General features: G+C 53.4%; 6 protein-coding genes across 6 annotated transcripts; 3 read left to right on the top strand and 3 right to left on the bottom strand.

The window, feature by feature from the left end:
- Positions 1–754: 754 nt before the first annotated feature.
- CCOS01_03038 (Wos2) lies at positions 755–1,648 on the bottom strand (the record flags this gene model as incomplete). The annotated part of the gene is made up of 3 exons (XM_060451224.1): positions 755–966; positions 1,070–1,462; positions 1,621–1,648. 3 exons carry the CDS (start codon positions 1,646–1,648, stop codon positions 755–757), a joined length of 633 nt encoding a protein of 210 aa, XP_060317489.1.
- A 1,744-nt stretch (positions 1,649–3,392) lies between these two features.
- On the top strand, positions 3,393–4,143 carry CCOS01_03037 (Snf7 family protein; the record flags this gene model as incomplete). Its single annotated transcript, XM_060451223.1, has 2 exons — positions 3,393–3,440; positions 3,505–4,143. The coding sequence occupies 2 exons, from the start codon at positions 3,393–3,395 to the stop codon at positions 4,141–4,143; spliced, it is 687 nt and encodes a 228-aa protein (XP_060317488.1).
- A 1,653-nt stretch (positions 4,144–5,796) lies between these two features.
- CCOS01_03036 (uncharacterized protein) lies at positions 5,797–6,249 on the bottom strand (the record flags this gene model as incomplete). Its single annotated transcript, XM_060451222.1, has 1 exon — positions 5,797–6,249. The coding sequence occupies one exon, from the start codon at positions 6,247–6,249 to the stop codon at positions 5,797–5,799; it is 453 nt and encodes a 150-aa protein (XP_060317487.1).
- Positions 6,250–7,443: 1,194 nt separating this feature from the next.
- On the bottom strand, positions 7,444–7,659 carry CCOS01_03035 (uncharacterized protein; the record flags this gene model as incomplete). Its single annotated transcript, XM_060451221.1, has 1 exon — positions 7,444–7,659. The coding sequence occupies one exon, from the start codon at positions 7,657–7,659 to the stop codon at positions 7,444–7,446; it is 216 nt and encodes a 71-aa protein (XP_060317486.1).
- A 593-nt stretch (positions 7,660–8,252) lies between these two features.
- On the top strand, positions 8,253–8,810 carry CCOS01_03034 (uncharacterized protein; the record flags this gene model as incomplete). The annotated part of the gene is made up of 3 exons (XM_060451220.1): positions 8,253–8,382; positions 8,449–8,533; positions 8,624–8,810. 3 exons carry the CDS (start codon positions 8,253–8,255, stop codon positions 8,808–8,810), a joined length of 402 nt encoding a protein of 133 aa, XP_060317485.1.
- Positions 8,811–14,501: 5,691 nt separating this feature from the next.
- Positions 14,502–14,651, top strand: CCOS01_03033 (uncharacterized protein; the record flags this gene model as incomplete). The annotated part of the gene is made up of 1 exon (XM_060451219.1): positions 14,502–14,651. The coding sequence occupies one exon, from the start codon at positions 14,502–14,504 to the stop codon at positions 14,649–14,651; it is 150 nt and encodes a 49-aa protein (XP_060317484.1).
- Between the last annotated feature and the right edge of the window lie 273 nt (positions 14,652–14,924).

The raw sequence follows: 14,924 nt of genomic DNA, 5'->3' as shown, positions 1-14,924 counted from the left end.
TTGGTTTCTTTCAAGCTCTCAGACTGCCTCCCTCGGCCTTCCGGCAATTATTCCCAAACATCACAAAAACACCAACCACGGCTTCATTGAGCCGGAACACCACGTCACCCATCTGCTTCCCCCAAATTATAGCAGGGCATGTATTATAGCGATCCTCAAGTCGGACAGACTCTAATACACAAAGCGCCGAGCCCCCAACTTGAGATTCAATAACGCAACGTGAAGTTCTTCGTGATTAATTAGTGTCTGAGCGAATCATTCAGTTATTTAGCGAGAAGAAGAGGGGGGGGGGGGAGACAGCTTGCGGTCGGGCACGCGGAGACCTTTAAGGATGTAGATAAAGGAACACAGCTGATCTCTCAAATCGATTCACCAACCTATGATCTTGAAGTAGGTTTCCCGGCTTCACAGACGCAAAAATTCGATCCTAGACATCTCCTCGTACACCGAGCGCCTACAGACAGAGACCACGAACCGCGTTTGCTAGGAAGTAACTTCCACGGTGGGATTCGAAAGAATGCTCAGAGAATCATGATATCCATTCGCTAAATGCCTACCACACCTTGAGTTCTCGTCTTAAATAAGTAGAAACCAATCCCACAGATCACGTGTCGTCTTTTCTTTTGGTCTTTTGATTCGAAAAAGTACATTCATAGTCGTTAGTCTAGAGCGGTATCCACGGGCGTTGCAGCCAAGATTGCTGGCCTAAGTGCCGGGAAAGTCGTCTCGGGTGCGTGTTAAAGGAAGAGATTGCTTATTTCGCAGCAGCCTTGTCAGCAGCAGGTGCGGCCTTGCCGTCGTCCTCCTCGCCCTCCAAGGCAGGCATGTCATCGTCATCCTCATCATCTTCCTCGTCCTCCATATCTCCCAAGCCTTCCATACCCGGTGCGCCGCCGCCGCCAAGCTTGGAGAAGTCGATGCCGCCGAAGTCGCCGCCGCCGGGGCCACCCATACCAGGCATGCCACCTAGTAAACGAACGTGTTAGTCTTTGCAATTGGAAAGGCTCTATTGCACCGTAATCCGCCATGGCGGGGTGTTGAGTTGCAAGGGAGTTTGTAAATCACGTACCCATACCGCCGAACTGAGAGAAATCCTCCTCGGCAGCCTCATCCTGCTCGTCCTCATCGACCCACTTGTCAAAGTCGGTCTTCAGGAAGTGGACCTTCTTGGCCTCCTTGAGCAGGCGAGGCCAGTACTCCTCCTTGAGTTCCTTCTTCTGGAGCTTGAACTCGACATTCTTGCCGGTGTGGTTGACCTTGCTCTCAGCGGGGTCGATCTCAGCGTACAGCTCGAGGTCAACGGCATACGAGCGCTTCAGAGAGTCGGAGGTACCGCTGAAGGACAGGCCGGTAGGCTTCAGGTCGACCTTGAGACTGGACTTGGGAACATCGGGAACGGTGATCGTCAAGTAGACGAAGTTCTTGGAGGCGTCTGAAGAGCTGGAGCGCTGGGCCCAGAGAACTGTGGGGGGGGAGACCGGGTTAGCTTCGGCGCATGTTCCGACATGGGGGTTAAGGGCGTGACTTCAAAAATGAAGATAGCATGAGTTGCCGGCGAATGTATAAGTCGGCGATTGAATTCCTAGAACGCGCCAAATGGGAAGATGAGCTTGTACGTACCCTCAGGAGTTTGTGTGGTGGCAGACATTTTGCTGGTGGGAATTTGTCGAGCAGGGAGCTATGACGGGGGATGAGGGGTAGGTTGATTCACGCGAGGCGCAAAGGTGTCGCAAGGAGGCAATCGCGGTTGGCAAATTGACCTAGTGAGAAGGGGTATTATGTGTAGACGTTGTGCAGATATCGACAACGACTGTTGGAGTTGGAGGAGTTGAGAGTGTGTGGAAGAGAGAAGCTGGAGGGGGTTGTGAGGCTACAGGTTTGAAAAGGCTGGGCCCTTGGTTGGGGTGAGGCCGGGTGGGCTCCAGTTACCGCCTGGAGATCACGGGCAATTGTAGAAGGCGCTCGAATCCGAAAGATTTGGTAGTAACCCACACCAGGCAGGCGGCAGGATGCACAGAGCACCTACCTTACGGAGTACCTCGCAGCACTAACAGCTCCAGGCTGGCACTGGCACTGGGGGCCAACTGGTGCTGCCACCACCGCTGCGGACCGGACCCTGGCAGGGCTGAACGCACTGTACACTTAGAAATCCCGTCTCCTTCCCCCCCCTCCAAGTTCCCCTCCTCCCTCCCGTTCAGTCCAGGGCTGTTTATTTTTTTTCCCCTATTCTTCTTTTGGCGGTGCCAGGTACCTGGCCGAGCCTCTTTTCTGTCTTTCCAGTTGATACCAGGTACTTCTTTCCATGTGGGACTGTTGCCCCAGATGCGAGTACCTGTTTCCCTGTCTTCCCCTCTTTGCTGACGTTGGCTTCGCGGCCGAAAGAGCTTTCCAGCCCCCTGCAACCCCACGAAATAGGCATAAGAAGCATTCTGAGTGGATAGATGTTGCTTGCCTGCAGCTCCTGGTGAGGCGCATCATGGCAGACGCATGCACACAACAAAATCGACCTGGAGCAGTCTGTTCCCTTGTGTCAACTAATGTAAGGCGATCTGGAATCTTTGATCTTCTGGCGAGACGAAAGTCTGTTCTTCATTCTGATTCCCAGGTCCCTCAGCGTCGGAGCTGTCATCCAACCGGGCCTGAGCATCCAACTACTTGGCATCCATCTATGTATAAGGTAGGTAGGTAGCCAGCCACGACAGCTTAACTTCGCCTTGTCTTCCGACGCGGGTCAAGGCAGGCAGTGAGATCATACAGGGCCCTTGCCGATTTCTTATCCACCAGGGGTCTCATTTGCTGCAATACGGGCCGCCCGGAACGTGCGATTCGCCTACCTCAGTGCCCGCACTCGGATTCCCAAACTGTCCGCTGGATGACACAGGGGCGAGCATCTTCTCATTCGACTGAGAGACCTCTCATCCTGCCAATGGGTACCGATTGAATGGCATTGAGATTTCAGGATGAACTAAACGCTGCAGTCATTAACTCAAAGTGTGTTTCTTGTTACTGCCAAGGTGCCAGTTCAGTCAGCCGAAGCTCTCCAGGCCCCCATCCAGCGTCAACCATCCACTCGCTTAATGCGGTACTCGTCAGATGCATTCCCTCCTTACTTGCACTCAGTTGGTTAAGTGCATATCAATCACACTTTCCCCACGTGACGACTATCCCCCACTACAAGCCGTATCAGTCGATGCGGCAAGCAGGGAATGACGACACATCGCTTCCCAACCCAAGGCAGCGCTGATTGAACCTGGCAAACGACGAGGCTGGCGACAGCCTAACACAACGCGCTACGAAGAACCATTCACTACATACCATCACGAAGCCTCGGTATCCTAGGCTCTCTGTATTGACGGTTTCCTTCGGCCCTTTTGCTTGTCGATCCGCACAACATGGAGACGCTGAGAGCCATATTCGTCAAGCCTGATCCGCAGCAACAGGTAGATTACGCCCGTCGTGGCAGCAGTGCCTTGGGAAATTTCTAATGAGTTTGTATCTGAACAGCTGCGGAAATGCAACGCTCTCATTCGCTCGAATATACGTAAACTCGACCGCGACATCAACCAAGTCAGGCAAGTCGAGGCCAAGACGAAGAACCTCATCCTCCAAGCCGATAAGCGAGCCCAACGAGACCCGACGAGACAGAAACAAGCACAGAAGGAGGCGCGCGACTTTGCGCGGGAACTCATCCGCGCGCGCAAGACGAGCAATCGTCTAGTCACTTCCAAGGCGCAACTGAACAGCGTGCAAATGCAGGTCAACGAGGCGTTTGCCGTGAGGAAGATTGAGGGCAGCATCCGCGCGAGCGTCGGCGTGATGAAGGACGTCAACCGTTTGATTCGGCTACCTGAGCTGGCCGGCACGATGCAGGAACTCAGCGCGGAGTTGATGAAGGCCGGGATTATCGAGGAGATGGTGGGCGAGAGTCTGCCCGAGGACATGGACGAGTTCGAAGAGGAGGAGGCCGAGGGCGAGGTCGACAAGGTCCTCGGCGAGATTCTCAAGGACCGCATGTCCAAGGAGAAGCTCCCCGCTGCGCCGGTCACGCAAGAACCCAAGCCGGTCGAGGTCGAGGAGGAGGAAGAGGATGCCGAGGCTATGATGAATCAGATGCGCAACAGACTGGAGGCCTTGCGGAGCTAAGGGCTTGCATATCGATAAAGGCGGCGTACGGTGTTTTGTTTCACGGGCCAATTCTGTCAGCTCGGCTTTTTTAAAGGCAACATTCCACACAAGGGTCCAGATACAACGACGGAGACACATCCAGGCCTGGCAGGGCTTTCCCCAGCAATTTGTCGGGCGTGTCCAGATCTCCACAGTTTCTGTGGCTCTCATTGTGCTCCCGGGTCATCTTCATGTTTCGTCTGGCGTTTGGAGTAGCCATCATTCAGAAGTAAACATTCTCTTCACGTGTTGAAAGGTCAGACGGGTGACTCTAGGCCAAAGGACATTGTACAGTTCCTCTCGCTTGGCTATTTGCACAAGTTAAGAGACTCAAAAAGAAAGTCCTCAAACGAAAAAATGTCTTCCAACTTTGTCCAGCTCGTTGTTTCGATGTGGGGAGCAATTAGGTCATACTTGATCTTCCCATCATGCACCAAAAGAGACCATTTTCCCCGTTTGTCAAGCCAAATTTTTCAATCATACCTTTCAGACGTCCCTGGTCGTGATTTTAAGATCTGAGATCTCAACTTGGCAGCGCCCGCCATGTCTCACACGGAGAATGCCGTCTTATCCTCTCTAAGTAAGCTGTTCACCACGCTTCGGTGGGCATTGTTTGTGGAAGTCTTCAGAAAAGCACTTGGTTGTGCTGAGATCCTTCGCTGCCAGCTTGTCCCTCTTCTCATTGTTTGTTTCCTTTCACTGAGGCTACATGTGCCTCTCAAGTGGCCGGTTGGGCGATTTGCGGTCATTCTTCCAAGGATGATGGTACTGATGTCGGATTTTACTTGATTGGTGTATTGAAATGGATTGAAATCAATTCAAGATCAACTTCTATGGCTATATACAGACAGCGCATTAAGTTACTTGGGCAAATTGAGAGTGAATTCGACAACATGGCATCGTGGCTCTCGTCGGAGCAGCTTTTGCCAAAGGATCATGTGCGAGTTACCAAAGGCTGAGGGACGAAATAGCATTCTCTCTTGGACATACGAAGGACCTCATAATTTGATCCCGTAAATGATCGTACGTGGAAATTGGTTAGATACTGATTTACGACTTTGGCCTCGTTGTCGGAATACTGTATTAATGTCAGATCAGTCATAGTGCTGTATTCCTCGGCTCGGAGGCCCTCTAATAAGCATGCGAGATACAATTCTACCGGGCTTGATTGTCTCCTTGTCTCGAGGCCATCGGACCATTGGACCACTTTGACTAGGTTCACGGGGAGCGACGATAAAATCGTAAAGCGTAGTTAAGATTGGAAGACTAACAGCAACGAATAAGGGAAAAGTAGGGAGTGGTGAGATGTCACAAGAGAGGTGGAGGATGGCATCAGAAGGGAGACAGGCCCAGACGGAGAAAGAAACGGCATCGGCGGCACAGGACGCTATTCATACAGCTAATTCGCCGTGATACTATAGTGCCCTGCCGCCGCTGGGAGAACATCAGGTATAATAGAAAATGATTCAATCTGTTGTCTTCTCTCAAAGCTCAACAACCTCTGGGTTAGCAGCGAACCAAACTAAGAAAACACCACCAACTACATTCAGACTATGGAAAACATGGCTTAACATCTGCATGACATCAATTCATCTTCCAACCCCAAAATACCGCCGTTAACCCATAAGAACATCAAATCTGCATCACCTTAGAATACAACCTCCTCATACAACACCTCTCCATAAACCAATCCCCCTCAACTCTTCGCCACGTCTCATGATAATGCCCCGCGCCCGTAGAATGCAAACCCGACTCCGAGCCCCTCGTTCCAGCGTGATAGATCACCCCAAACACAGCCTTGACCTCGTCCTCGGAAACCTGCTCCAGGTCCCCCGCGTCCGTCAGGTGCATCGTCTGCATGACTTTAAAGGCCTCGCTAAAGTGCGCGACCCACGCTTCGCGCGAGGTCCAGCGGTACGGGACGCCGTTGAGGATCAGGATGCTGCCGTCTAAGTCGAAGGCCTCGAAGGTGAGGGTGGGGAGCATGATTGTGTCGAAGCGGTCCCAGTCGCATGTGTCGGCGAAGCGGCAGTATTGGGCTTTTTTGCGGCGGATGATTTCTGCTACTTCGGGGGAGATTGCCATCTTTTGTTCGGTATTCTGGTTTCTCGAGGGTCCAAGATGCGAGGGAGGACAGCAGATATAAGCTGATCGCAACAACGATGGTAAATGAGTAAAGGAAACAATCACGTCCTCCGTCTATTGTATTCTGACATATCCCAACGCTATGTACCAGTCTATGCCCCATCATCGAGTCACAAGCAGAAGAGGGGGTTTTGCGGGGACGCTATCGATCATCACACTTTCTGCCAAGAAGGGAGTTGATATCAGATACTTCCCACGCTCGAATTACCTATTGAAGAATCATGGTAACATCGAGACCGTTAAAGACATGGGGGTTTACTGCAGCTGTGGCAGCCCTCCAGCATTCGACCCATCAATTTACTAGGATGGTAAGAGGGGCGTAAGCACTTGTCCATAGCATGCCAAGCAGGGATTCCACTGGTTCATCGAGCATTGTATGATAGTGATGATTTAAGCATTCATGTGATCTTGGTGAGAACCTCAATATCCGGGGTCTCATCCGATTAAGTGATAGGAAGTGCAGATTTCCCCCTTCTTAGCACTCAAGCATCGTTTGTTGTAAGTCTTTCGGCAAGACTAGCAAGTGGCTTGTTCAATTCAGTTGGTAGTCCTCGACGCACATATCATCCTTGGAAATACATCTATTTTCGCTTGTTGCTTCCTATGAGCATCGAAGCCAAGATAGAGTCAAGATCGGGTTGTCAAAAAAAAGTTCATCAAGTGGTACCACCACCTCTTTGACGAAGCTTTCACAGGCCTTTGGCGGCATGTCTCCTATCAGTGATGCCCAGACAGGACTGATGATGAAGCGTCAAGACTGTCTTGCACCATCGATCGTGATATCGTAAGATTAGCAGGTACGATCTATCACTGTCCTATCGCAGTCAAAGCCCTGCAAGATGTTTTCCGCAAACTCGAAAACTTGAGTCTCAACCAATCGAGATATCGCAAGTAAGATATGTTTGCCTTGTCCGCACCTGATATCTCATCTCTCGCCCGAGCATGTCCCCTCGAACGTACCGCATCCGGTTCAAGACAGCCTTGAAACCCTCAACCACAACCACAACCACAATCAACAAAATCTTAACTCAGACATCTCTCTCAACACCACAATACCTCTCAGAGACTCGCCGTCTTCGAAAATAACGATCGCAACCTCGTCTCAGCAAGCAAACCACCCCCCCTTCCCCATCCTCATCCTCCACCCTCCAAGTCTCGAGATAATACCCGCCGCCAGTCAAATGAACCCCCCTTCTCAGATCCGGCATCTCCAACATGATACACGAGTCTCAAAGACGGCCTTGGCCTCATTCTTACTGTCCCACTCCGGTACCCACCCCGATCCCGATCCCGATCCCCGTCTCCGGGCCCCACCCCCCTCAACAGCCTCCAACTCCCCTGGACCACCATCACACAAGGTCTGCATCTCCTTAAACTCTCTTTCCACGACACGAGACGAACGCGGCTAGGCAGTTCAAACCCACTTCTGCTCCACCCCGTTCTCGTCGATGTACATCCGGCCCGAGGCGTCGAGGAACCTCGATCTCGGCGTTGGGTAGGATTAGACTGGAGCGGAGAGACTATTGTTTGGCATAAATGTAGCGACAGTAGCGTGTCTTACTACGGCGAATAGATTCTTCCATTTCGATGGAGCTAAGCACGATCGATCGTTGGGAGGGTTTGTTGGTTTGGGTGTGAGGTTTGGTGTAAGTGTAAACTCGGTGTGCCCATTCATGCATGGTTCCGGATGAATCTCAATAAGCCTCACGAGTTGACTTTGTCTCCACGAAGCAGGTCAGTGGCCTTTTCATCCAACTAGGCTATCTATCTTGAGATCTAGAAACCCCATTCCTTGCGATATGTGACCCAATATCCTCACACAAGAAAGGAGATCCTCTGTAGGAGGCCGCTTAACCACGTAAAGCCTTGTAGAAGCCTCGCTTTTGTTTAGAACCAAGTCACACAGCACGGCAACAGGTATACGAACAGTGATATCTGTCCCAATGCTCAAGTTCACCGCAACTCAAAGGACAACAACAACACTGACACGTTACTTCTCCCCTCGCCGCAAAGCCGCATCTCCCAGTAACCCAACGGCCCCAAGCCAGAAGCAGTTGACTCAGCACGCCATCTGTAAGCTGCTCTCATAAGCGGCTCTGCTCTCAGTCAGACCGTTCAGCCTATCACTGATCAGTCAAACTCACCCCGATGATCCCCCACGATCTGACAACCCGTACGACGAGACCGGTGAACCTCCACAGGCCCTGCACCCAAAGCATACCGCGTAAGAATGGCTGATGTAAGACCACCAAAATTCCAACGCACGCGACGAACAAGAGATGAACGACGCTCTTGTCAGCTAGAACACCCCCAATCTCTCGGCCGGCGGTTGCGGAATCTCCATCTTCATCTCCACGAGATGGAACCGCAATAAGGCTCAACGGCTCTGGAACGCCGAACGCAGATCCCTTTTTGACAAACTTCCCCGATCGATGGGGATATCCTTCAATGGTGTATTATGGCCTCGGGGCGAGCAGTCCCACAATCCCAAAACGGTCTGACCGTTTCGCAGCCACCGTTTCCGGGAGCATAACTCAGGGGGAGGGAAGGGGGAAGTTATGCATTCCACACACTGCATGACCATTTCCGTTGCCCTCCCTCCATCCACCCGGTAGACTAATCCGGCAGCAACCGAGCAAGAGCCGGAAAGTCCTAGGGCAAAACTGCAAACTGCAAATCACAAATACCCAAACGCTCAAAGCAGCAGCACGTCAGGGAGAAGAGCGCGCAATCACCCGCTAGACCGGAACAGGACCCCCTGCCGCAACTGCATCCACACATCCACGCAAACCACGCTTTCTGCTCTTCTCTTCTACGGGTCCCACAACCCGCAGCCGGTCCAATTTCGGGGGACGGGGGGATGAACCGGGACAGGGAACACCCAAACACCCACACCCACACACACCCTTCCGCGGTCGCAAGGGGAGGAAGAAGAAGGAGGCTAAGAAGGGAAAAAACCGTCTAGCGGCTTTCTAGAAGGTCGTCCAGGGCGGACAATCTCAATTCCTGGTTCTCTGGTGTCTGTAACCCGGTCCTCCCCCCCCTACCTAGCCCCGCGGGCATCCTTCCGGTCGCTCGGTGCGCGTTTGGTCCAGGGGGTGAACGCTACCACCATGAATCGCGACACCCGCCAATAGATAGATAGCTAAAGGGTTTTTATTTGGCGTTGGCGTCGTGTCGTCGCGCGGTCTGTGGTCGGGCGTTGCGGTTTTGGGTAGGTCGACGATGCCGCGGTGGCTGTTCCGGTGCGTGGTTGTGCTCGGTGCACTTGTTGCAAATAGATGCAACGCCGGGCCTTGCGGGAACGGAGACGCTTGTGATGGCTTCCTTTTTTTTCGGGGTCCTATTCGGCTTCTCTCCCTCAGCCATCTCAAGCTTGTGAAAGGGTCCTGAGGGGAGACTGCGGAAAAAGAAGTGGCAGGCGGAAGCGATTTGCGGTGCTTTGCTCGGTGTGGCGTCGGTGTCGATAACCACACTGTCTGTGGCTACCCCAAAGAGCTTGACTGCGAAGGGGAACATAGCCGTACGTGGTTTAATCCCGTTTCAGTCTGATCTTTTCTGCTTCTTCCTTTCGACCTACTGGTGCTACCGCCTCGGCTACCTACCGCTGGGTGTTGATCGTCGAGTAAGTCCCGTAGTTGGCACGGACCGTATGCGACTCGATTGCAACCGCGCCGCCGCTCGCCCGTCAGGCATGTGCTGCCGCTGCTACTGCTGCTGCGGTGGCATTTGTCGTCGTCGAGCTTGTTTCACAAGTTACTCGTTGGAGTCATTGCCAGACACTGGACGAAATAGAAAATCAGGGCAATCGATGGGCAGGGAATATGCAAAACTCTAAAGAATGTTGCCTGCCGCGATCAAGTCCAGAACGATCGCTGTCCATCTTGTCTGTCTTGGAATTAAGTTGTCAGCCAGTCTCGATAGGTCCATGGGCCATGACCGCCTTCAGCTTTCTGAATTGCCAAAGAGGGTTTCCCCTGCGTGTTAGCTCGCTGTATGCTCGGATATCTGGAAATGCTTGCCCAGCTGGTGGTTGAAGGTTGATCTAGCATCTATCACTCTCTCACACCCCCTTGCGTGCCTGCGGGATACATTCCCGCCGCCCTTTTACAAAGCCAAGGCAAGGGCACAATTGGCAGGTCCAGGAACGGGATGCCCTGCGGTGTGGCACAACCCCGAATTCGGGACGAGACTCTGCCGTTGATGGCGGGGACCACTCATATTGCGAGTTGCTGCCTCCGTCATCTCATTCGAAAATGGGCTGCAACAAATCCGTTGTCGTTGCTGAATGCTGACGACGCAAACGGTGATGAAGATGGCTTATTCGCGGGGGAGGGGCCCCTCTCCTCTCCCGCCCGTCGCAAACTCGCGTTCGAGACCCAATACGATCTCGCCGTTTCTTCGTTTGTGCGACCAACAAGAACGAGGGATGTGGAAGCGGAGGAACACAAACTTACAGGTTCCTCCGCTGCGCAGCGTAACGGCTTTTCCTTGCCCATCCGTACCCTATTCTTAGGTGAGGTCACTCGGGTCAGCAATCAATCAACAACTCAGGCCCTGAGTCACTGACAAAGGGGTTGATTTGGCCTGACTGTTCTCATCCCAAGGCTGGCGACACACACATACACACCCTCCACAAACCACCACCACCACCGCCGCCGCAACTACAGCTTGGACGATCCGGGGAAACAAAGGTGGGTGGTACCGCCGTGTACAGACTTAAACTGAGTATCAATACGTATCCGAAGGTCATTGTAAATGGAATGGAATCACGAATGCGCCACCCCCAGTCTGACTCAGGCCGGGAAAGCATTCGCCGCGGGCTGAGCCAGAGCCCAGTCAGCACGGCCGTATTGATTTGCGACGGTAACGAGCATTTGAAAAAGGCACGAATGGCAAGTCGCCGGTATGTTGCTTTCTGAATAGGCAGGCAAGTTGCATCTTACAGGCAGGGAGCAGAAGCGATAACCAGGCGGTAAGCCTGTTCGGTGTGCTGTACACGGTAGAGACAGGGCGGTCTGAATTATCGGTATGCGCCTTGTCACCGCCTTCCCTGGTGTGTGTGAGTGCATGTGTAATATACCCGTTGTTTGAGTCGTATTGCGTCTGGAATAGGAATTAGGTTGGACGTCTTAGGTGTCAGTTCTGCGGTTCGGAAACATTGGATGTTGGGGGAGCATGGTAGCTACTAGTCAGCGGCAGCACAGTCAGAAGCAAGCTGAGCAAGGCACACCATCCATCCATCCATCCATCCATCCAGCCATCCATCCATCCAGCCATCCATCCACCCACGAACGGGTGTATTCGTAAGTTGATGGTTGTCGTCGCATTTCGTTTGAATGCGGATGCGGTTGCGGTTCCGGGTTGTGTTGCGCGTTCGCTCGGGGGGTTTCTCGCTTGTTGGAATGGGTGAAGGTGGTGGTCAGGGTTGGGACTTTGGGCTTGTTGGTGATGTCGGTGGTTGTCTGGAGAGGAATGGAGGAAATTCGGGCATCCAACGGAATTCCAATCGACAACCAACCGCATCGTCGGGGCATCGCGGCGTCGCATCCGGGGGCCATCCATCTGGACCAGTTGCATTCCCGCGAGTGATTGCTCTGAATCATCCAACTCACACAACCTTGTTGGTAACTTGGTGTATCCGTACTCCGTCACGTCCGTATAGACACCAACGATTCGTATCCATGGATAGTTTGGTGTAAGTATTGAGTGTTCTGTAATTAGTCTATGTCCGTACGGAGTAGATGGAACTGGTTTGCCGGCCGGGGATGATGGGTGTTGACTGTCACTTTGCGTGTTACCGAATGAGACGATGATACATCTGTAACTCTGCCAACACTCTGTATGATGTACGGAAGCGCCTCCGTGTGTTTCTGGAAATTGAGCCCCGACTCCTGGCGGATGAAAGAAGAAGCGCCGCAAATGACGAAGGATCCATGTCTTCTTTCCATTTCGCCTCGCCTCGCCCTGCCCTGGCCAGCCCGCCAACCTCGTCAACCTCGTCAACATGACCCTGGCTTCCAACCTGACTCCGGGCACCTGGGATTTGCAGGCTTGCAGCTGTATCCGTACGCCTCGTGGGAATTTTCCCATATTTTTAAGATGAGATGCCTAGGGTCATGACGGGGGAGGCTGGGCAAGCGGGAAGGGTGGACGAAAAAGCTGGGGTCGAACCGTCGCGATAATAGGCACCGAGCCCAACAAACCGACAGGGAACAGGGCCGGAAATGAGAGGGAAGCCCAAGACTTCCAGGACCCCCAGCAAGCACTGCAAGCAGTGCAAGGAAAAGATGAGAAAAACTCTTCCAAATTGACGGAAAAGAAACGATCTGATGCCAGTTGGTGATAGTTGACGGAATTTCTGAGACCGGGGATCTTGAACCGGGCCAGTGGATTGGGCCCCCCCAAGCAGCAGCTTGCCGGCCGAGAAGCAATTGGACAGCCGGGAAGTGAAAAGTGATGGACAGGAACCTGGAAAGAAAAGAAACAACGGCCGTGAGCGAGCCCGGGGGTCCGGAAATGGCCGTTCTGGCTGGTGGCCCTAGTTTGCTTTTTGGTCTCTCTTTTGGTGTCCATGCCATGTACGGGCAAATTGGTAAAGTTTAGGTAAAAGATCAATACGGAAGTTCCTAGTTGAGTTTCCGTCGTGGCCGTTCTCGTCTGTCACTGGAGCGGGATGGGCGCGGATGCAATGCGATGCGATGCGCCCAGAGAACCATCAGCATCAGTCCTGGGGAAGGGGAGGTACCTAGGCGGTGGGATTGACGAGGATGTGCTGGATGCAGCCACGGCAGATTTGCTAGCACATCTCGTTTCAATGTTTCGTTCTCTTGGCTCCCGATATTTGTTGGTGTTGGTGTTGGTGATGTGGCTTGCTGTCGTTGTGGTGTTGTACAGATGGAGGTACAAGGCCTCAACCTGAGGTGCATGCAATCTGGTATTGGCAGCATCTGGACCTTACCGGGCAAGGTACGCCGTAATTAGGTAGGTATTGTCGTCGCTGGAACAAGAACAAGATCGGACGTCCACCATCGCTGGGCGGCATCAAAGGTGGCAGGGCCCTGGCGGCGGTGAGGCGTTGTAAGTCAAAAAGCATGCGGTAAGTCGGTGTGCTTCCTGTAGTTCCCCGAATGCATTCAGTCAATCGCGGGCGCTCATTTAGGCATTGCTTTGATTCTTCCCCTCATCCTTGGCTTCCCCAGGAGGGGCTTCCAGCCTATCGAGGCGCATGGAGATTCACATTCGCAGCTGGGACCCGACAATCTAACAAGAATGAGGGGGTGAGATGTTCTGCTTGATGCGATGAGTCGGTTAATGAAGCAGAAAAAGCAGCCAAGGGGGTGTATGCTATGTGTGTAACTGACTGGCACTCGACAACGACCGATGGCGAGTGGAAATGTCAATATCAAAATCAAACGGATGCGATAGGCCGCTTCTGTGACTCGAATTCTCGGTCAAAGTTGTAGAGATTCAGCGAGCGATTGACGATTTGAGGGGGGTTGTCCAATCAGAGGTTGAAGCGGTAGCGCGTGTTGAGTTGAAAACCTAAGTAACTAACTGTAGAGACCAGATTGGCAGATGGGTGACGGGTAAATCCGATGCAGCGAGAGAAATGCCTTCTGCCCTCCCCCCGCCGTTTGAGACGGCGCAAAAAGTCTGGACGGAGAAGCACCGAGCGCACCGAGGTCTCTCCTTCCCGTCTCTCTCGAGTCTCGCCCGTCTGGGCAGGAGGAAAGTACCTTCCTGCCGTTCTAACCTCTGCTGTGGAGGAAGGTACCTGCTTTCTTCAGGTTCCTGCCCGTGCCAGTTCTTTGGGCTCGCCCGAGGCCCGGGGCAGCCCAGACTGCCTTCCGCGGGGGCAGGGGCACGCAAGAAGAAAGAGCGCGGGACAGGGCAGGCAGAAAAAGACCCCCCGGCCAGAACACTGAATTGAACGGTCGGCCCCCAGGCGACAGGGCCAGACAGAAGGAAAGGGCGATCCCCAGCCAGCGGCCCAGCACGCCTGCCCGCGAGGGGTGTTCAAACGGCTGGCCCCAGGCCACAGGCACCCCCAGGGCCCCCGCCTCATGCCGCTGTCGGGCCTCGAATGGGGTAGCGATTAGCAGTGATTGCTGCTGATAGCACCGGGGACAAGTCCCTAGCGAACCGCCTAGAGGGCCTGAGAGCCAAACTCCAACGCTCCAGCTCTCAACATGCCCTGCATTTTGCCCATCCGTTCTGGCCCCCGCGGATTACCAGCTTTTGGCAAAACTCTCTTGGTCCCTTGCAAGTATCTTTGCTGCCTGAAGTGGGTGCAGAGGTACTTCTGGATCATGACTCTTCCCCTGTTACGGTGTAGGTAAGGTAGACAAGTGCCCTCTTCTCGCGACCAATGATTCCCGACACAGACTCACACCCTCACCCCCTTCCGACAAGGCGGTCAAACACCGCTCATTCATTTTCCGTTTTCTTTGCTTTTTGGCTGGTTGGCTGCCGCTCTGCCGCTGTCGGCCTGTCGATATCGCCAAATCGATGCTTCTACTAAGATGTGCGCTGTGAGACAGGCAGACAGCTCCCGCCGCTTCCCCGTCGGCGGTCTGCGGGCCTCTTCCGTATCGTCGCTCGGCGTCCAGTCT

The sequence above is a fragment of the Colletotrichum costaricense genome, assembly GCF_030867565.1.
Source record: "Colletotrichum costaricense strain IMI 309622 chromosome Unknown Scaffold_3.1, whole genome shotgun sequence".
NCBI lineage: Eukaryota > Fungi > Ascomycota > Sordariomycetes > Glomerellales > Glomerellaceae > Colletotrichum > Colletotrichum costaricense.
Note: the sequence above shows the minus strand (reverse complement) of the source record. Positions and strands in the feature narration are given on the sequence as shown.